At 42.9% G+C, this 21,574-nt stretch overlaps 1 protein-coding gene across 7 annotated transcripts in view; it reads left to right on the top strand.

Annotated features, from left to right (window-relative positions):
* HHAT (hedgehog acyltransferase) overlaps positions 1 to 21,574 on the top strand; it is a 272,872-nt gene that overhangs the window by 161,327 nt on the left and 89,971 nt on the right. For 6 of the 7 annotated variants that reach the window (XM_069954817.1, XM_069954813.1, XM_069954815.1 and 3 more), the window contains 2 exons: positions 3,758 to 3,959; positions 13,494 to 13,638. In XM_069954817.1, coding sequence (XP_069810918.1) covers positions 3,758 to 3,959; positions 13,494 to 13,638 — 347 coding nt within the window. Of the gene's footprint in view, positions 1 to 3,757; positions 3,960 to 13,493; positions 13,639 to 20,481; positions 20,649 to 21,574 lie in introns of those variants that run through there. The other variant, XM_069954816.1, reaches the window with a different exon arrangement.

Genomic DNA, 21,574 nt, shown 5'->3' with positions numbered 1-21,574 from the left:
TGAATCCAGCCTATATAATAACATTAGTACAAAATCATCTGTTAGCGGATTACTATTTATAAAATATAGAAAACCTTGGCAGCACAATAGACGGCGGGGCTTGGCGTTGGTGCGCGCTCGTGTCTCATCCCGCTCCAGTTCCCCAGACTCTTTAATATGCCTCGCACTCTTCTGTTTTTCATATTTGGACGCAGATTAATGTAGCATAATTATCTAAGAAATAGAAATTGTGGCAATGCGAATTCTGTTTGGAGCCGTGACAAAACTAATTACTTGTGTTGTGAGCTTCATTAGGTCGCCCGTCTCAGTGCGTCTGCGCCGGCGCTCGCCTCTCGCACAATAGACTAGAACCTATTATGGAGGCACAGTGAAGGAACGCCGAGCAGCTGAGGCTGATTAGTATTGATTGGAATTTTTCCTTCTTAATTATTTTTCATTACAACTCTTAAAGCTCCTGCAAGCGTTTTGATAGGATTATCCTTTTTACCTCATGGCTAGCAATGAGAGGATTTCCATACTAGTAAAACCATCGGGGATAAGAGCCAACAAATGCTAAGCTGTTAGTTTAAGTGGAGAGCAAGTCGGTGGTGTTGGTAACCGCAGAATCCACCTTCGAGGGCGGGCTGCTTAAGGTCCTATTAGACGGCCTCATCAATAATGTAAATGTATACTGAGCCTATTACACAACTTGATAATTATTTCGCAAGGGCTGCACGGACATCGTTAGCGATGTCCGTGCAGACATTACCTTAAATTGTTATACATTACCTCTCCACGCTCCCGGTCTTCTCCTGCGCTCTGCTTGCTTCCCGGTGCCGTGGCTGTAGTTTTAGAGCAGGTCTCTGAGCTGACAGGCTGCTCAGCCAATCACTGAGTGGGACTGCTGCAGCCTGTGATTGGCTGAGCGGCCTGTCAGCTTAGAGACCCACTCTGAAGCTACAGCCACGGCATCGGGAAGCAAGCAGAGGGCAGGAAAAGACCGGGAGCATGGAAAAGTAATGTATAACAGTTTATTCAATCATTAGCCATCAGCTGCACATCACGATTACATGTAGCTATTACACGTAGTGGTGTGTGGTCATCGACTGATGATTTAGTTGTCAGACCATTTAACACGATCAGCCGATGATTGTTTTAATCGGCTGATCATTGTCTCTATTACAAGGATCGATATTCGACCACCTCCTCTTGAATAATTGACAAAGGGGAGGGCGGCCTGAGGAACTGAGCCCGTGCAGGGAAAGACCCGCCTCTGTGACACTGTCAGCACCTGCCCGCTCTCTGGCTGCTGCTGTGTCATCAGGCCACAGGAGGGTCACAGACCCCGCCTCTGTGACACTGTCAACCCAAAGTAAAGATTCTTTGTATCGAAGATGATCACACTGCATCGCTAAAGGTAAGTATGCCCTGCTGGTGTGATCGCCATCTGGAAACTGGCCGCAAGGATATATGCATGCAATGGGGGCAGGAAGTGCTCCTAATGGTCTTGGTCCGGACTGTGGAACGAACAACTAAGGCTGGGTTCACATTGCGGTTTCTCTATCCATTTAACGTAAATGTTTTATGGAAAAAAAAAACGGATAAAATTGTGGGTTATCCATTTAGATCCGTTTTTCCATTGAAGGAGAATTCTGGTAAAAATTTTTATAAAAGTATTGTATTACCCTTCAAAAGTTATACAAATCACCAATATACACTTATTACGGGAAATGCTTAGAAAGTGCTTTTCCCCCTGCATTTACTACTGCATCAAGGCTTCACTTCCTGGATAACATGGTGATGTCACTTCCTGGATAACATGGTGATGTCACTTCCTGGATAACATGGTGATGTCACGACCTGACTCCCAGAGCTGTGCGGGCTGTGGCTGCTAGAGAGGATGATAGCAGAGGGATGCTCAGTGTCCCTCCAGTGCCCTGTGTCCCTTAGTACCCCCTGCCATCATCCTCTCCAGCAGCCACAGCCTGCACAGCTCTGGGAGACATCACCATGTTATCCAGGAAGTGACATCACCATGTTATCCAGGAAGTGACATCACCATGTTATCCAGGAAGTGACATCACCATGTTTTCCAGAAAGTGACATCACCATGTTATCCAGAAAGTGACATCACCATGTTATCCAGGAAGTGACATCAACCATGTTATCCAGGAAGTGACATCAACCATGTTATCCAGGAAGTGACATCACCATGTTATCCAGGAAGTGACATCACCATGTTATCCAGAAAGTGAAGCCTTGATGCAGTAGTAAGTGAGGGGAAAAAAAGCACTTTATAAGCATTTCCCATAATAAGTGTATATTGGGGATTTGTATAACTTTTAGGGGGCAATACAATACTTTAATTAAAATTTTCATTGGACTTCTACTTTAATTTCCATTATTTAAAAAAACGGATCAAAATGGATGTGTTTTTTTTTAACAGACACAAAAATAGTGTTGACTACGTTTTTCTATCTGTTAAAAGTAACCAATTAAAAATGGATACGTTGAACGGATTGCAAAAACGCAGTGTGAACCCAGCCTGACTGAAACGAAACAGCGCCGAGGAGTAAGGTAAAAGATATACCTTCCTTCTCGGCATCTCCTGTGCAGATTCGTTTAATCTGCTGATAGTTCCCCTTTAATTAGTTATAAGTGCAAATATTTATTATGTTAAACATTGGATACAGGGAGCATTGATTTAGATCAGATTGTGGTCATGCCCCTTTAAGCAATGGAATCTTTTTGGAAAGTAGAGCTTTACCTTGAAGGGAGATAGAGATGTTCATCTTTAACAAGGATTAGGATTGGTGCATTTAATTAGAACTTAGCGGCCACTCAGGGACTTCCCGGTTTTCGCTGTGTGGGAAACGCAGATGCTCTTCGCAAACAGATTCCAAAAAGTGCCGAGTATTAAATGCAGACGAGAAGAGCAAATAATATACAGTAGCTGAAAGCTTCATTTCCCTGAACGTTTCGCCGCCGTCTACGCTCGGCAGTGTACAGTGTTATTAAAACCTAATCGCTCTAATCTGCTGCGTCTCTCATTACCGGTCAAGTTTCCTGGGAAAGTTAATCAAGCAATTTATAAGCAACGCTCCTGAGTTTTGCATCTATTTCAACTTTTTGAATTTTTTTTTTTTTGTCCATTGTGTTTTGTTATAGAAGGGTGTTCATGCAGATCAGACATGAAGTTTTACATAAGGGACATGACAAACAATTATTCAATAAACTGATGCTGCTATTAGTACAGAATTGTATGGAGAACCATGTAAGTCAGTCCTCCACAGCTGTTGCAGAACTACAATTCCCATCATGTCTGGATAGCCAGAGCTGTCAATATTAGTTGATTTGGAAATGTTTCTTTCAAATCAACTGATGCCAGAAAGTGTTAGAGATTTGCAATTTACTAGTCTTCCAGTACTTATCAGCGGCTGTATGTCCTGCAGGAAGTGTATTATTTCTGCAGAGAAGGAGAGGTTTTCTTTAAGGATTTGCTCCTGTTCTGGACAGTTCCTGACATGGACAGAGGTGGCAGCAGAGAGCACTGTGTCAGACTGGAAAGAATACACCACGTGCTGCAGGACAGACAGCAGCTGATAAGTACTGGAAGATGTGAGTTTTTTTTAATAGAACTAAATTACAAATCTCTGGCACTTTGTGGCACCAATTGATTTGAAAGATTTTTTTGGGCTAACAACCCCTTTAACTTTGTTTTACTAACATGAATGGTTTATTCAATCGGTTATTGATCAGTTATTGTGTCTTTCTGCAGGTACGTTTACATTCCGATGGGAGGCTCCCACTCGGGACTTGGATCTATGCTGCTGTCCACTGCATCGACCTTTATATTTGTAAGCTACTGGCATGGAGGCCACGAGTATCTCTGGTACTGGGCAGCTCTCAATTGGATTGGCATCATTGTTGAATATGGACTGAAAAAAATTCTCGCTTTACCTTTTCTCCAAGACAAAATTGTAAGTATTAAATAATCTTCAGTTTGGTTCTTAAAAGTTTTTTAGGGCCCTATCAATCGCATGTTCGTTAACGATTAGCGATCTCAAACGACCGCTATTGCGAAAGACCTGAAAACGTTCACTCATTTCCATGGAACGATAATCGTTACTTAGGATCGTATTTGCGATAGTTTTTTCTTTGCTATTGCGTTCATATCTACTGCGAACGACCGAACGACGTCTTATTCAATTCGAACGATTTGCGAACGTTTTGCAAACGAGCAACGATAAAAATAGGTCCAGGTCTTATAAAGCGATCAACGACTTCTCGTTCGGTCGTTAATCGTTAACTGCATTTCAACCGAACGATTATCGTTTAGAGCGATTTAACGATAATCTGATTGATAATCGTCCGGTGGAATAGGGCCCTTACTTTCCCCCTATTCCTTACCTATCCTGGAAACGGTGGAAAGAACGATGCACTATACTACACATGCATGGGCAATGCTATCTTTATTCTATATGGGGTTGGATGCTGTTGGTGCTGAACTCTGCAATATTCAGCAGCCATATAGAGAGTAAGGGCCCTATTCCACCGGACGATTTTCGTTCAGATTATCGTTAAATCGTTCGAATCTAAACGATAATCGTTCTGTTAAAATGCAGTTAACGACCGAACGAGAAATCGTTGATCGCTTTATAAGACCTTGACCTATTTTTAGCGTTGCTCGTTCGCAAATCGTTCGCATTGAATAAGACAACGTTTGGTCGTTTGCAGTAGATACGAACGCAATAGCGAATAAATAGCGAAGAAAAACTATCGCAATTACGATCATAAGTAACGATTATCGTTCCATGGAAATACGTTTTCAGGTCTTTCGCAATAGCGGTCGTTTGAGATCGTTAATCGGTAACGATTATGCAAACGATAATCGTCCGGTGGAATAGGGCCCTAATAGCCCTATTTCACGAAACGATTATCGTTCATAGACTCGCTCCAACGACCGCTCGTTAACGAGCACTTAACGATTTTTTTAAGCGAACGATAACACATAATACGTGTGGGAACGTGAACGATATCTGTAGTGTAACGATTTTTTGCAGTCGTTACATTGTTACATGGTTGTTTAAAACGTGGGGAAATGTAGGTAGACATTTCAAGAACGACTGAAAGATTTTTAATTCAACGAAAAGATTAGCGAATTATTGTTAAAAGACCAACGATTTTTTTTTCGACATGTTGAAAAAAAATAGTGAACGACTCAACGACGATTTCGCTGTTGTCGTTCGCTCGTTTACAGCTATTCCACAGAACGAATATCGTTAACGAGCGGTTGTTTGAACGATTTTATGAACGATAAACGTTCAAAAAAGTTCAGTGGAATAGGGCCTTAAGGGTCCTATTACACAGAGCAATTTTTACCGATTAACGATAAACGATTGCAAACGAGATTGTTTATCGTTAATCTGAAATCGTTTACCATATTACACAGAACGATGGTCATTGGTTACGATCGTTACTATGATCTTTATTGCTTCTGATCCCAGCAAAACAATGAACAATGTGCAATTACACGGATTTGAACGCTTATTGAATATTTATCGAATATTCACGAGATATTCGTACGAATATCGAATATTCGAATACCTCACTATTCGATCATATATCTATTCGATCAAACAGTATTCGCTCATCACTATATACTATATACCAGCATTGTGGCCATCCATCACAATCCTGCTGTAATAGTCTGGAACTGAGAACAACATATCTGATAAATAAGTAAGAATATCACTGACCTCCTTGTAGTAGTCTCCTTGTTATTCCTCATTAGTCAGCCCCTGTATAAAATGCCTATATAATGTACATTACCCAAAAAGTCTAAGTATGCAATAAAGTATAATAGTAATAATAATAATGGGTGCTGCTGTATCCAATGAATCTCACATAATCCGTCTAGAGTCAGTTCTCCGTGTATAGCTAGTTCTTCGGGGAACTGTTAAAATGGAAATGATCCGGTTAATGGAAAACTTCTAGTAGACAGGACGCAAGAAAATGTAAGCGTCTCCTGCAAATGAGTGTAAATGAAATAGAGATGATGGAAGTTATATATATATATATATATATATATATATATATATATATATATATACACACAGCGGTGCCTTGGATAACAAGCATAATTCGTTCCACGCTTGTAATCCAAATCCACTCTTAAACCAAAGCAAATTTTCCCATAAGAAATCATAGAAATGCAGACAATTGGTTCCACACCCCAAAAATAATGATTTATTATTCTGAATACCATGTAAAACAGATGAAACAAACATTCAGAAACAGCAGAATATATGATATTATAAGTTACTGTACAGTAATGGAGAGGATGGGAAACACAAGGGCGGACAGAGACTGCAGGGAGCAGGAAGGAATGAGCAGGGCAGATGTGGGCACATACATGCAGCACTCTCTGTCCAGGGAGAGAAGGGTTACAGCTATAGAGAGATTACCTCCACAGTCCTGTCCCCTGATGTAAGCCCCAGCCTGAAGTGGATCTGCTATGATTTGGAAGGTGAGGGAGACTTCCTGGGTCAGAGTACAGGGCTGTAGACCCCGCTATGCAGACCATACCCCTCCAAAGCACCGTACACCAATGCAATGCTCTTACACCAAGTCACAATTTTGAAAAACTGTGAGCTCTTAAACCAAGTTACTCTTAAACCAAGGTACCACTATATATATATATATATATATATATATATATATATATATATATATATACAGTATATTCCATACAGTACCGGATTTACAGCTTAGATGCCTGGTAAGTTACGCTGGACTCTCATCCATAGCAGATGTCAAGGGAGAGGTCGTCCCCGTGCCGGCGTGATGACATCATCATCTAGTAAGGGAATCCCCATCTAGCAGCCTAGAAGTGAATAATGGAGTGCCGTAGCTTCCCCTCGCCGTTCTACTTCACTGCTACATCTGTGCTCGTTTACTGAGCCTATTAAACGGCTCGATAATCATTTAGCAAGAGCTGTATGTATGTATGTGTGTATATATATATATATATATATATATATATATATATATATATGTATTGTTAACGATGTCCGTGCATCCCTTGCCCTAAACTGTTAGTCCAACAAGAAAGAAAAAAGTGATGGCACTGCCTGGCTCTCCACTAGATGGCACTATCTCAGGCTGGGTCCGGTATGTGGTGGTGCTCAATCCGAAATAAACATGCTGTATGAACAATGAATAAAGGATAAAAAGAGGCACTCACCAGCAGTGTATTCAGACCATCCGGCTTTTATTGCTGTGCGCAGGGGGAGTGGGGGAGACAAGGTGGGTGACCGCAGTTTCGCGGCTTAGTGCCGCTTTGACGCACTAAGCCACGAAACTGCGGTCACCCACCTTGTCTCCCCCGTTCCCCCTGTGCACAGCAATAAAAGCCGGATGGTCTGAATACACTGTTGGTGAGTGCCTCCTTTTATCCTTTATTCATTGCCTAAACTGTTAGTACATTACCTTTGCACACTTCCGGTCTTCTCCCGCCCTCTGTTTGCTCTTAACTGTCTCTTAACTGACAGGCCGCTCAGCCAATCACTGTGTGGAACCGCCAAGGCGAGTGATTGTCTGAGCTGTCTGTCAGTTCAGAGACCGTTTTGAAGCAACAGTCGCGGCGCCGGTAAGCGAACAGAGGGCAGGAGAAGACCCCGGAAGTGTGGATAGGTAATGTACTAATAGTTTATTCAATTGTTAGCCGTTGGCCGTACTTCACTATTACATGTAGCAATGCACAGTGAGCCAACGATTTTGGTGTCAGACCTAAAGACACAATCAGCTGATGATCTTGTCATGAACTGATGATTGACTTCATTACATGGAGTGGTAATCGGCCACACCAGCCTGATTCACCCGATTATCGCTTCGTGGAATAGGGCCCTTAGGCGTTTGGCTTCCATAGTAATTCATAGCTCATGGATGATGGACTGACTGATGTCACATTCTTTATATGACCACAGCATTTTAGGGGATAACAGCTGAGATCTGAGTTACCCATGGTCCTGGCCAATGCAGGCAAGTGGGAGGCGGCATCAACAAATCATGGTGTGGGCACAATAGTTCCTAGTTCTATTCTATCACAACATTGTAAGGCTGGTTTCACACAGCGTATAACAGCAGCCGTTTTGTGACATGGCCGTGTCATAGAACGGCCGCTATCTGTGAAGTTCATCCCTGCAGTATCATTTCTTTTTAATTGGAATGCGGGCGACAATGTGAAGTGCGGCTGTAGCCGCACTTTACATTGTCTACTCTATCAGTCTTGTGCGGCCGCTATTCGATGTTTTTTTTTATGTGGCCGCAAGGAATCCCGGCCGGCAGGTCGGCATTCACTTCCCACTTAATATCGTGCCGCATAATATGGCCTTAACACCTTTATGGGAGCTCAGATTTCTATTTGCACATCTATAAGTATATTACTTCCAGTCCCCCAGGACTGTACAAAGCAAAGGGGCGACACTAAGTACACACAGTAGAACGTTTCTTCTATGGCAACAATTTTGTCTGTATATTATATCCTGTACCATTAGAATATAACGTGAATAGAAACTTCATGGCAGAAAAAGACCACATGAACCTTCAGCGGTATATCCATTGGTAAGCCCTACTGAGCAGAAGTCCTTAAGGAGAAGCATTGATCACTTCTCTATATCCCATCATGCCATGCCAAGACAGTAAGGGCTTCTCTGGGGAAAAAAATTCTAATTATTCAATAAAAAAATATCCCGTTTCTCAACCTCTTCCCTTTTTCCACCCCCGTAAGTAATGTCATGTTGTATTGTTATTAAAAAATGTATAAAAACATAAAAAAGTCCGGCTTCCAGTACTTATCAGCTGCTGTATATCCTGCAGGAAGTGGTGTATTCTCTCCAGTCTGACACAGTGCTCTCTGCTGCCACCTCTGTCCATGTCAAGAACTGTCTAGAGCACATGACATTTTCTATGGGGATTTGTTCCTGCTCTGGACAGTTCCTGACATGGACAGAGGTGGCAGCAGAGAGCACTGTGTCAGACTAGAAAGAAAACACCACTTCCTGCACGACATACAGCAGCTGATAAGTACTGGGAGACTGGAGATTTTAAAATAGAAGTAAATTACAAATCTATATAACTTTCTGACACCAGTTGATTTGAAAACCTTATTTTTTTTCTCCGCTTGAGCAGACATCCTATATACTGGAGCCACATGGTCTTCGGTTCTTTATTAGTGAACCTGTATACGTCTTGTTCTTCATACAAGAACTCCCTGATGATTTCATATTTGTCTTGGTTGTTGATAGCCGGGCTGGAGGAGGGGGAAGACATAAACTAGTGCACACACAACCCAGCACCTTCAATATAGCGGAGCTGTAAACCGTTTGATAGGATATTGTAATTGTTTTCAGTGCGGCAGAGTGACATATAAAGGCAGCAGGCAGGCGCCTCTAGAAATGGACTTTCTAAGGTGAAAATTGGAGATCAAAGATTTGATATTGATTTTGACTCTCGAGAATCGTTCTTTACCATATGTTGTAGGACGTTATTATCAGAGCTGGATGAGAGTTTGTACTGGTTCCTGGGCACGTGGTTGGGTAGAAGCAGTACTGCAATGATGCAGCCCCCATAGTAGTACCATCATCTGCTGATACTGGAAAGTTTCTATAAATTAGTCTTTTACTTTAACATAATCTGAAAAAGAAACGGCGCCACTTCTGTCCATGGCCTTTGTCTGGTGTTGCAGGCCTATTCAAATGCAGTACCTGACACAGCCCTTTAAGCATGGGTGGTGCTGTTTCCCACTTTCCCTACTTTCAGACCACCTTTCAAGGGGTTTTCTTATCAATTTAAGATTGTTGGGGTTCGACACTGCTGTTTGCATCTACAGAGAACTGAGCCCAAAGCAGACAGCGCCATACAGTGTATAGTGGTCTTTCTGGGTTATTGCAGCTCAGCTTTTACTGAAATAGAGCTAAGGCTGGGTTCACACTGTGTTTTAACAATCCCTTTTTGCAATCCGTTTTTTACGGATAGAAAAAATGGATGCAAGTGTATGCATCTGTTTTGATCTGTTTTTCCATTGACTTCAATTATTAAAAAAAAAAACGGATCAAAATGGATCCATTTTTTTCGGAGACAGAAAAAATGTGGTCGACCTCATTTTTGTGTCCGCTAAAAAATGCGGATATGTTTTGATCCGTTTTTTTTATAATGAAAGTCAATGGAAGCACAGATCAAAACGGATGCACACACTGGCATCCGTTTTATCAATCCGTTTTTCATCCGTTTTATCAATCCGTTTTTCATCCGTTTTATCAATCCGTTTTTCATCCGTTTTATCAATCCGTTTTTCATCCATTTTATTGCAAAAAACGGATTGCAAAAATGAATTGTAAAAACATAGTGTGAACCCAGCCTAACTTGCAGTTACCCAGCTCCACCACTATACGCTGTATAGCGCTATCTGCTTTCAGCTCTCTTGTCTGTACACGTGGGCACCCCTGCTCGGTTTGCGTGAGCTGATCGGTGGTGATGGGGGGTCAGATGTCAGCACTTCACCAATCAAATATCGATGGCCTATCTTAAATATAAACCACCAGCGTGGTCTCATTATCAGTGGAAATAGAACAGGACAATTTATATTGTAAGGAATTCTTTATTATTGATCTGTCTTGTGGTCCTCCCTCAACACGGAGCATGGTCTATTGGGGAGGGTGGGTCTGTATTTGCCCCTGGGCACCTGAGAGCTTGTGTCAAGGGCAGCACTTAAAGGAGAAGTCAGACGACAAATTTTTATTAAAGTATTGTATTGCCCCCAAAAAGTTATACAAATCCCCAATATACACTTATTACAGGAAATGCTTATAATGTGCTTTTTCCCTGTACCTACTACTGCATCAAGGCTTCACTTCCTGGATAACATGGTGATGTCACTTCCTGGATAACATGGTGATGTCACTTTCTGGATAACAGGGTGATGTCACTTCCTGAATAAAATGGTGATGTCACGACCCGACTCCCAGAGCTGTGCGGACTGTTGCTGCTGGAGAGAATGATGGGAGGGGAGCACTGGAGGGACACTAAGCATCCCTCTGCCATCATCCTCTCCAGCAGCCACAGCCCGCAGTCGGGCCGAGTCGGGTCGTGACATCACCATGTTATCCAGGAAGTGACATCACCATGTTATCCAGGAAGTGACATCACCATGTAATCCAGGAAGTGACATCACCATGTTATCCAGGAAGTGACATCACCATGTAATCCAGGAAGTGACATCACCATGTTATCCAGGAAGGGACATCACCATGTTATCCAGGAAGTGAAGCCTTGATGCAGTAGTAAGTGCAGGGAAAAAAAGCACTTTATAAGCATTTCCCATAATAAGTGTATATTGGGGATTTGTATAACTTTTGGGGAGCAATACAATACTTTAATAAAAAATTTCCCCGGACTTCTTCTTTAAGTAACTAAAAATGCTTCTGATGTAGCTGCGGCTGCCATGTTGATTTCTAAGTACTAAGGAGGTCACTAACAAGCCATATTTCCTAGATCAAAATTGAAAAAGAAATTTCATACAGTGTATGCAAAAACGTAGCTATGGGGGTGCAAAGGGTGCAGTCACACCCAGGCCACATGATCACATAAGAAGACTTTAAAAGGGAAGTCCTATGAAAATTTTTAAAAAAAGCAAAGCAGGCAGGGAGAATGCGGGAAGTTAATAAATAATGTATACTTACCTGTCCCCGTGCCTCCATTGTGCCACTCTTGTGGCACGCTGGTGGCCGCTGTGGTTTTTTAAGTTTCAATTTGGGTATGTACGTGGCATCCCACCCCAGTCACTGATTGGCTGAGTGGGCAATCACTCAGCCAGGTGCATGATGTTGCAGCTGGAAGAGCTACAGGAGGCTGGTAGCACGAGGATAGGTAAGTATACTTTGTTTATTATATGTGTGTGTGTGTGTGTGTGTCCCAGTCTTTCTGCTTTTTCTATTTCATTATACTTCCCCTTTAAGATTACACCTCAAATCATTGCTGTTATTGAAAAAAAAAAAAAAAACTACAAATCTGCAGACACTGAACCATCAGGGGACATCCAGAAAACATAAAATTCTGCAGCTTTATTTCTAACTGGACTGAAGTTCTCTGGTTGAGACCCACTAATAGATCCTGATATACAGTAGTCCAAGATCAGCGGATGATAAGTAAAGACTAATATTTGCACACTTACTCAAAAGCAGAGTTATCTGGAGACCTCACGACACTATCTCCATGAGGTTGTTTGTTCCCGGCACATGTCATATCCGCACTGACCGTGCCAATAAAAGTGTTTAATCACCTTCTCAGTGTGGAGTACATGAGAAACATGTCGGATCTGCCTAATTGTATAATTACTGAGGACACTAGCATACTAAAAAGGTGACACATTGTACATTGTAAGGCCAGCGGGGTAAAGATCATTAATGCACAGATACTTTCTGTACAGATACTACTATATTGCAGTATAGAAGATGTAATAAAATTGCCTGACTACCTCATTAGATGGTTGCTGCTCCACAGCTATTCAGAGAGCGCAAGAATAAGAATCAAGAAACCAATTTAGAGTTTCTGGCAGCAAAACAGCCTAACGTTGAAAATATGAAGGGCCAACAATGAACAAAAAATAAAATTATTGTTCAGTTATCACTACGGTACACCCTCAGAGGCTGTAGCAGCATGGAGGACATTATAGAACAGTACTAAGCAGTGTAACTGGGGCAGTCATTGAGGTGAGATTTAACATTTACTACCAATGGCTCTCCTTTCCATTTTTGACAGCCACAGCCACTTCCCCTTCTCCACCTATAAACTTCTATAGGCAACTGTCTTGAGATTTGAACTGTTTTTACAGAATGAATCATGAGTGATAATGCATTATTGCCTGATTGCATTTCCGTATCCATAGAGACTTGACCTTTCAGATTACTAAACGATCTGATCCAGAAGGTCCGTTCGTGTCAAATACTTTTTAAACCACGTTTGGGGGGGGGGGGGGGGGGGGGAGCAGGGAAAGTATACTTGCCGTAACTGTCTTCTTTCTGTCTTCATTATGGTAGCTCAGTCAATCAGCTGAGGCGGGTCTGCAGCCATTGATTGGCTGAGCGGACTCTGCTCAGCCAGTCAGTGCCTGCAGCGGTGTCCTGCCTCAGCCGCTGATTGGCTGAGCGGCAATATTGAAGACAGGTGGAAGACTGGTAAGTATAAGCGGTAAGTATAATTCCCCTGCTTTGCTCCCCACCAACAGACACAGTCTGGCCCCCAAGGGGTCAACTTAACCCCTCCTCGGGGCCAAACTGTCACTTTCGGATTAACCAGGTACCCTTGGCTGTGGAGGTGGTGGGGTATCTGGTTAAGTACTCAAATATTTTGGTGCTTGCCCATCTCTACTTATGACCTGTGTATTCTTCTATAGACCTAGATGCTATACCTACAGTTACTGGCTAATTCTGCATCATCCTTTTATGTGTTTACAGGATCAGAACTTGTCACCCAAGACGTATCGCCGGCTTCACGCTGCTTTTGCATCTGTTTCCACTGCTCTGTTGATTCTAACCAACCTTGTGTTCCTCGGAGGGGAGCAGGTTGGTAAGATATACTGGGAACGGCTGTTTGTACAAGGTGAGCAGCTCATAAACGTAATTTTTCAATTAAGCATTTACATATTCCCATGCTTCTCTCCGCGCAACAATTCCTCCTGCAGGAAATTAACATCTCGCATAGAACTGGAAAATAGCGGAAAAATCTCCGACAAAGCAGTTTTACTAATGGCTCCACGTGCCGTCTTCACAGTTACCCGAGCAATGTCTAATGTATAATGATGTTAAAAATGTCAGGACTAACCGTAGTCACAGCAGATGAGATCTCCAATTCATCATCGAGGACTGGGCTGTGATGAATCACTTCTTACATTTCTTACCTGAAAAAAAAAATTCTAAAAAAGTTTTTTTTTTAAATAGTTTCAACGGCCTTTCCCACTTATAAAATCATATTTTGGGGCCATGTCACCAGTATATGTTAGAATTTATTAGGATTAATGGAGTAAAGTTTCTCCTTGAGAAGAGTACCAAAGAATATGTGGAGAATTATTGAGAATGTATATCCTCCACCCTGGTATATGTTGGTGCTCCCAGAGACACCGATAAACCTAAAGTAGTCTTCTGCTCTATTTTTTTTAAACAAAACCAAATGTAGTCACTCCTAGACTATGATTGGGCTATAAAGTCTATGGCTAGGCCGCAGCCAATCTGTGATATACAGTAGTTCACAATACCTTTGGGATAGCGTTCTAGCTTACACTGGCATCATATTTTCAAACATGGAGGGGGAGATTTATCAAACATGGTGTAAAGTGAAACTGGCTCAGTTGCCCCTAGCAACCAATCAGATTCCACCTTTCATTTCTCACAGACTCTTTGGGAAATGGAAGGTGGAATCTGATTGGTTGCTAGGGGCAACTGAGCCAGTTTCACTTTACACTATGCTTGTTAAATCTCCCCCAATGTGTAGGACATCCAAGTTATCTAAGGGCCCTATTACACAGGTCGATGCAGCTGATTATCGCTCCATGTAATAGAGACAACGATCAGCCAATGACAAAGATCATTGGCTAATCGTGTCCTTTAGTCCTCACCAAAACATGAGGATTGTGCAAAAAAAATAAATAAATAAATAACCGTATACATGCTCCATGCTTCCGGCGTTGTTCTGTTCTACTTGCTTCCTGTAGCCACTGCTGTAGCTACGGAGCGGTCTCTGAAGTGACAGCATACCTCCCAACTTTTGCAAAGAGCAAAGAGGGACATGTGCGCCGCGGTCCCCATAGCCACGCCCCCATAGCCACGCCCCCATAGCAAACCTCCATAGCCACGCCCCCATAGCAACCCTCCATAGCCACTCCCCTACAGTCACCACATGCTGCTGACTGAATAGTGCCCTATACAGTATCCAATCCCCCATTATAGTGCCCCACATAGTATCCAATCCCCCATTATAGTGCCCCACATAGTAGCCAATCCCCCCATATAATGCCCCACATAGTAGCCAATCCCCCCATATAGTGCCCCACATAGTAGCCAATCCCCCCATATAGTGCCCACATAGTAGCCAATCCCCATATAGTGCCCCACATAGTAGCCAATCCCCTCATATATGCCCCACATAGTAGCCAATGCCCCCATATAGTGCCCCACATAGTAGCCAATGCCCCCATATAGTGCCCCACATAGTAGCCAATGCCCCCATATAGTGCACCACATAGTAGCCAATGCCCCCATATAGTGCCCCACATATTATCCAATCCCCCATATAGTGCCCCACATAGTAGCCAATGCCCCCATATAGTGCCCCACATAGTAGCCAATCCCCCATATATGCCCACATAGTAGCCAATCCCCCCATATATGCCCCACATAGTATCCAATCCCCCATATATTAGCCAATCCCCATATAGTGCCCCACATAGTAGCCAATCCCCATATAGTGCCCCACATAGTAGCCAATCCTCCATATATGCCCCACATAGTAGCCAATGCACCCATATAGTGCCCCACATAGTAGCCAATCCCCCATATATGCCCCACATAGTAGCCAATCCCCCCATATAGTGCCCCACATAGTAGCCAATCCCCCATATAGTGCCCCACATATTATCCAATCCCCCCATATAGTAGCCAATCCCCCATATATGCCCCACATAGTAGCCAATGCCCCCATATAGTGCCCCACATAGTAGCTAATGCCCCCATATAGTGCCCCACATAGTAGCCAATGCCCCCATATAGTGCCCCACATAGTAGCCAATGCCCCCATATAGTGCCCCACATAGTAGCCAATCCCCCATATAGTGCCCCACATAGTAGCCAATCCCCCATATAGTGCCCCACATAGTAGCCAATCCCCCATATAGTGCCCCACATAGTAGCCAATCCCCCATATAGTGCCCCACATAGTAGCCAATCCCCCCATATAGTGCCCCACATAGTAGCCAATCCCCCATATAGTGCCCCACATAGTAGCCAATGCCCCCATATATGCCCCACATAGTAGCCAATCCCCCATATAGTGCCCCACATAGTAGCCAATCCCCCATATAGTGCCCCACATAGTAGCCAATCCCCCATATAGTGCCCCACATAGTAGCCAATCCCCCATATAGTGCCCCACATAGTAGCCAATCCCCCATATAGTGCCCCACATAGTAGCCAATCCCCCATATAGTGCCCCACAGAGTAGCCAATTCCCCCATTTCTGTGGCCCCAGCAGAAAAAACAATAAACCAGTAACTCACCTGTCCTCCGGTCCCAGCAGCTCCTCTCCCGGCAGAGCGCGCACTCCCGTCATCCTCCGGGGCGGGCAGCGGGGTATACAGACACTGACTGTGCCGGAAGTAATTCATGATGGAGGCTGCAGGTCACTTCCGGTACAGTCAGTGTCTCTGTACACCGCTGCCCGCCCCGGAGGATGACGGGAGTGCGCGCTCTGTCGGGAGAGGAGCTGCTGGGACCGGAGGACAGGTGAGTTACTGGTTTATTGTTTTTTTCGCTGGGGCCACATATAATGCGGGACACTGGGGGCCGTTCCGGGACCGCGGGACAGCACCCCGAAAACGGGACTGTCCCGCGAAATCCGGGACGGTTGGGAGGTATGAGTGACAGACCACTCAGCCAATCACTGCCCACGGTGGTCCTGGACAGTGATTGGCTGAGCAGCCTGTCAGTTCAGAGACCTGCTCTAAAGCTACAGCAGCGGCTCCGAGAAGCAAGCAGAGGGTGGAAGAACACCTGGGTCACAGGGAGGCAGCGGAGGAGAGCTGGAAGGCGTCCGATCACCGGCAGAGTTGATCAGGTAGCAGGGGTTAAAATGAGAGGCTTTCTACCCAGTACAGTATCAGGATGGGGGCACAAGGGGCCTTCTATTAAGAAATCTTTTTCGTTTACCAAGTTACAACTTTTTTTAAATTATTAGATTGTCTTGCAGAAAACTCTGAAACCAAGTAACTTGTAATCCGAGGTTTGACTGTAATCATTAAAATCTATTCCCATTTGCATATGAGTCAGCGTGCGCTGCAGATAAATTGGCTTAATGGGCAGCGAGCTGGCAGATGGATGGCGTTTACTGTTGATAAATGGAAACTTCTAAATTTTTGCCCAAAAGATGCAAAACATTTGGAAAAAAAAGTCTCTGCCCTTCTCTTGATATAGGAAAAAATGGTCTGCGATTTTTTTGTAGAATCAGTGAAAGTAAATGAGGTTTAGGACTTCGCTCATGTATGGATTTGGCAAGTAAGACTAGGGCCTGCTTACAAACAGGCCGCTATCACCCTGTGTAATGGGGCTAGCAATCGGCCAATGAAGGGGCAAATATGTACTTGCTGTCCGGTCAGGTCAATAAAGCTGTCAGCTGCAAATATCCCTCTACAATAGAGACTGTGTCGCTGATAGCAGGGCTGGGGGTATGTTCACACATGTCAGAGTTTCTGTTGGGTGTAATTCACGTTCTTAACTGCTGACCCTATTAGAACACTGTTAAGACAGGAAGACACATGGTACCTTTCACATATCTATCTGCACTCCCAGAATGTAGAAAAATGCTTTTATGCTGTAGTGTGAAGAGTCAAGGAGGCGTTCCCAAGCCCCCGAAGTGCAGAAATCTGTAGCACCCCCTTACTCCAGCTTGCAGCAGATCAGGAACTTGAAAAAGTTTCTTTGACTCCTTTAACCAAAGAATAAAAGCATTTTTCTACATCTTGGAAGCACAGCAGAATGTATGAAAGGTACAATGTGTATCCCTGACCAATGTGTATCCCTGACCTAAGAGTGCCACCAGTTTGGAACAGGAATTACAGATTCCCTTTAAAGCAGAAGTCTGACAGGGCAACACAAATTAATTTTGGGGGAACATAATAAAGAATGTGTATTTACTGCTCCCCGTGCCTGTGCTGCACCCCGTCCTGCTCCAGGACACTCGTCGATCTAACAGTGAAATCAACGTACCATCTTCCGACCAATCACAGAGCTGAACTGGTAAAATCGCCTTAAGATTTCCTCGGACAACCTCTTGAAATGTTCACGAATCGCAATATATTTTCTCCACAAAATAATTTGGAAGAAATAAAAAAACTTGCGTAGCCTCATAATCCTGAGGGCTTTGACCGTTCAGGTGAATATTTTTAACTTCTTAAACCTGAAGCAATGTGATTTCTTTACCTACTGAGCTTTACCTTCAGCTTTAATAACATGTACTATTCCTCATGTCACTTGGGAAGCATAAAATCGGCTTCAGTAGTGCAGTAAAGCATGGCGTAAGTACAGGGGGTTATGGTAAAAGGGTTTTTTATTTTATGTTCAGAGAGTAAAGTACATGACGCCAATTAAAATATAAAATATTCACAATGTCTTAGCTACTTATTCATATTTAGATTTTATCCTTAAGCTATGCTCAACAACACGCGAAAGGTTAGAACATTTCACAGAACCCGATAAAGAACAGAGAGCAACACATAAACTACCCGGGTATTAATTCTTCATAGTCCATTGAATTTTCAAACAATTAAATCACAAAATGTGCTAGGGAATTTTGATGTACAGTATAAGATCCATCCAGCTAGGCCGCCATTACTTTTTGACCCATCTGGTAGTGAGGAAGATAACAGCTGAAACCCGGCTCAGAATTGTGGATTTACTGATAACTTTTTGCATGTTTAAATGAAACCTCACAGTAATGGAGTCCAGTGATTTCAAAAATTTTACAACCGTCAGACGAGAACATAATAAACAATCATTACTTACCCCTCCCTTGTGCCCATGAAGCGCCAGTTCACAGGCCCCGCTGCGAGTTCTGATGACGTTACCACTTGGGGGGAAAATTCCCGTCCCAGCTGATGGATTGAGCGGTGTCCAGCCCTAGTCACTTAACTGGCTGAGCGGGCAGTCCATCAACCATTGTGATGTCAGCTGTGCAGGAGTGGGGGTCTTTTTGTGTTGATTCTAACCGTGATCACTAGGAGGTCCCAGCTTGTTCTCATAATCAGTGGGGGTCTCAGCAGTAAGAAACCAACTGATCAAAACTTTTGATTTCCCGTGGGGTCTTCTAATTTTTTTTTTCAATTATGACTGTGGCCATTTAAGGCCCAAGAGAAAGTAAGAAAGTCTTCACCTGGTCTTTATTAATATTATTATTATTAGTATTATGAATTTGTGCATTTACGTTATAACGGCCTATTTGCTTTATACATGCTTTGGCTATACCTTCCGAGTTCGGCAGGGCTGGTAGACCATCTACTTTGTATGGGGTCCTCCCAAATGCCTGATACTGTTGAGTAAGGGCCCTATTCCACCGGACGATTATCGTTCGCATAATCGTTAACGATTAACCATCTCAAACTACGGCTATTGCGAAAGACCTGAAAACGTTCACTCATTTCCATGGATTGATAATCGTTACTTATGATCGTATTTGCGATCGTTTTTCCTTCGCTATTTCTTCGCTATTGCGTTCGGATCTACTGCGAACAGATGCACAACGCCATCATGTGGTCCTCAACGTCAGTGAGTTAGCCAGTCCGGGTTGTTCCTTCCCGTTAGAAGGTCTGCCTAGCTCACTGATGTTGAGAAACACATGATGGTGTCTTTGCAGTACTTTTGAATATTTGATGCTATATAAGCAACAGGACATTAATGAAACAAGTGGACTTGGGGACTGAGATCCAGAGATCGACTAAACACACACACAAAAAACCTATTGGATGGAGTGCCAACTATACGCACAGTTCTGTATGAGTCTCTCATTGCGTGATGCTAATGTGCCATCTCTAGGCTGCAATAGGCGCACATATTTATACTCACTGTATCCAATACACTCTACACATTTCTCATCAATCTGCTGCCAGATGAATCCCAAATCTCGGCATTTTCATATCAACAAACACCTACGTGGCCAAATCCAGGCGACATCTGCCAATGTTTTTGTAGCAAGTATCATCAGCCAGAATTATTTCAATACTTAATTATTTTTTATTCATCACTTAGGAGCCAGACACAGGTAATTTGTTACTAGTTATCCTGCAGGTATAAAGTCAGGTGTAGATGAGCCCTAGAGTCATCATATCAGGATTATTTTTCATATATTTGCATCCATGTCTTTTATGCATCTATTATATTACCACAGCTTCTGAGGCTTTGCCTGATTAAGGTTGTTTAAGAGAATCTGTCGGCAAACTATATTATGTGTGGGTGCTCATTAGTCCTCATTATTCATGAGCACCAGCTCCCACTGATTGGTAGTTGTCTATCTTTCTATACAATCTATATACACTGTGTATAGGCAGACAGTTGTCATTCAGCAGCCAGAGGGTGGAGGGGGTGGTGCGACATGAAGCCCATTCTCCTGCATAGCAGGAGAACGGCTGAACAAATTTTTTTAAAAAAAAGGGTTAAACAACTTAATATACTGTTTTCTTTTTAGATTTGGCATCCAGGCAACCTGTGATTGCCCAGCATCTAGGATGGAGATAAAAATGGACATGCTCATATATTCTGAATAGACTGATGCTGGACCCGCACAATAAGAACTTCAGGTGGATCCAGAACGCACCAGTCTAACACTGACAACAATGGTTATTAAAAATAAAGTGGATAAAATTTGGGTAACTGAGTGTCTATGGTGCCCAATTCCAAAGTTGTTTTAATGCCATCTGGTATGGGTATTGAGTCCAAATTAAGAGGTGATAGAAGGAACCGTACATTGCTTTTGGCAGATGTTTACTAAGTGAGCAAAATGTTCCATCTGCAGCCAACAGAAAACAGTGCGGCATTGGGTTGCCAATAGTTTCCTTTGCTAGAAGTGAACATTAATTTGGCAAAATCATTTAGCTAGTGTAAGGTAATTGAAAGTATCACCAGGATGATTGATGATCCAAAACCTCAGATTATCACTTGACTTTCTATATAGACAACCAGCCTGGTCATTTATCATCATACATCAAATAACGTTTAGGTATCCAATGGCTTGACCAAAACACTTATAAACATTTGGTGACTGTAGTGTCACGACTAAGCTGCAATCAAGGCTAAAACGCGTCTAGCATATGGGTGAGTCTTCACTTTGTCTATATGTATTTTTAATCAGAATTTTGCTTTAACAAATTGGATTTTGGTGCTGGAATGTCCTCTTTTTGCTCTGTCTATTGTTGTCTATGTCCATGAGTCATGCTGTAAAGCGTGTCACTAAATGCTGTTAAAAACAGCTCAGGCAAGATGGCAGATGTACAAAAATTTAAATTAAAGAAAAATTACAGTCAGAAAATAGAAACGGAATTAAAAAAAAAACATAATTTTTTGTTCTATCTGAATCAGTGAAATTTAACAACCTTAAAATCACAAATCCTGCTTGAAATCTAAGTAGTTCATGGGCAGCTGATTTATCATAGGAGTAACCCAGGTAAACAATATTATTACATGACATTGTCCAGGTTACCCTGTTCCTTATCACTTTGCACGCTTCGCCCTCTTTGCTTTGTTGCTGCCGGCTTGCGGTGCAGCAGAGGCTGTCGTCAGCT

The sequence above is a fragment of the Dendropsophus ebraccatus genome, chromosome 15, assembly GCF_027789765.1.
Source record: "Dendropsophus ebraccatus isolate aDenEbr1 chromosome 15, aDenEbr1.pat, whole genome shotgun sequence".
Classification (NCBI taxonomy): domain Eukaryota; kingdom Metazoa; phylum Chordata; class Amphibia; order Anura; family Hylidae; genus Dendropsophus; species Dendropsophus ebraccatus.
The sequence above is the reverse complement of the archived record's forward strand: the minus strand, read 5'-3'. Positions and strand labels throughout refer to the sequence as shown.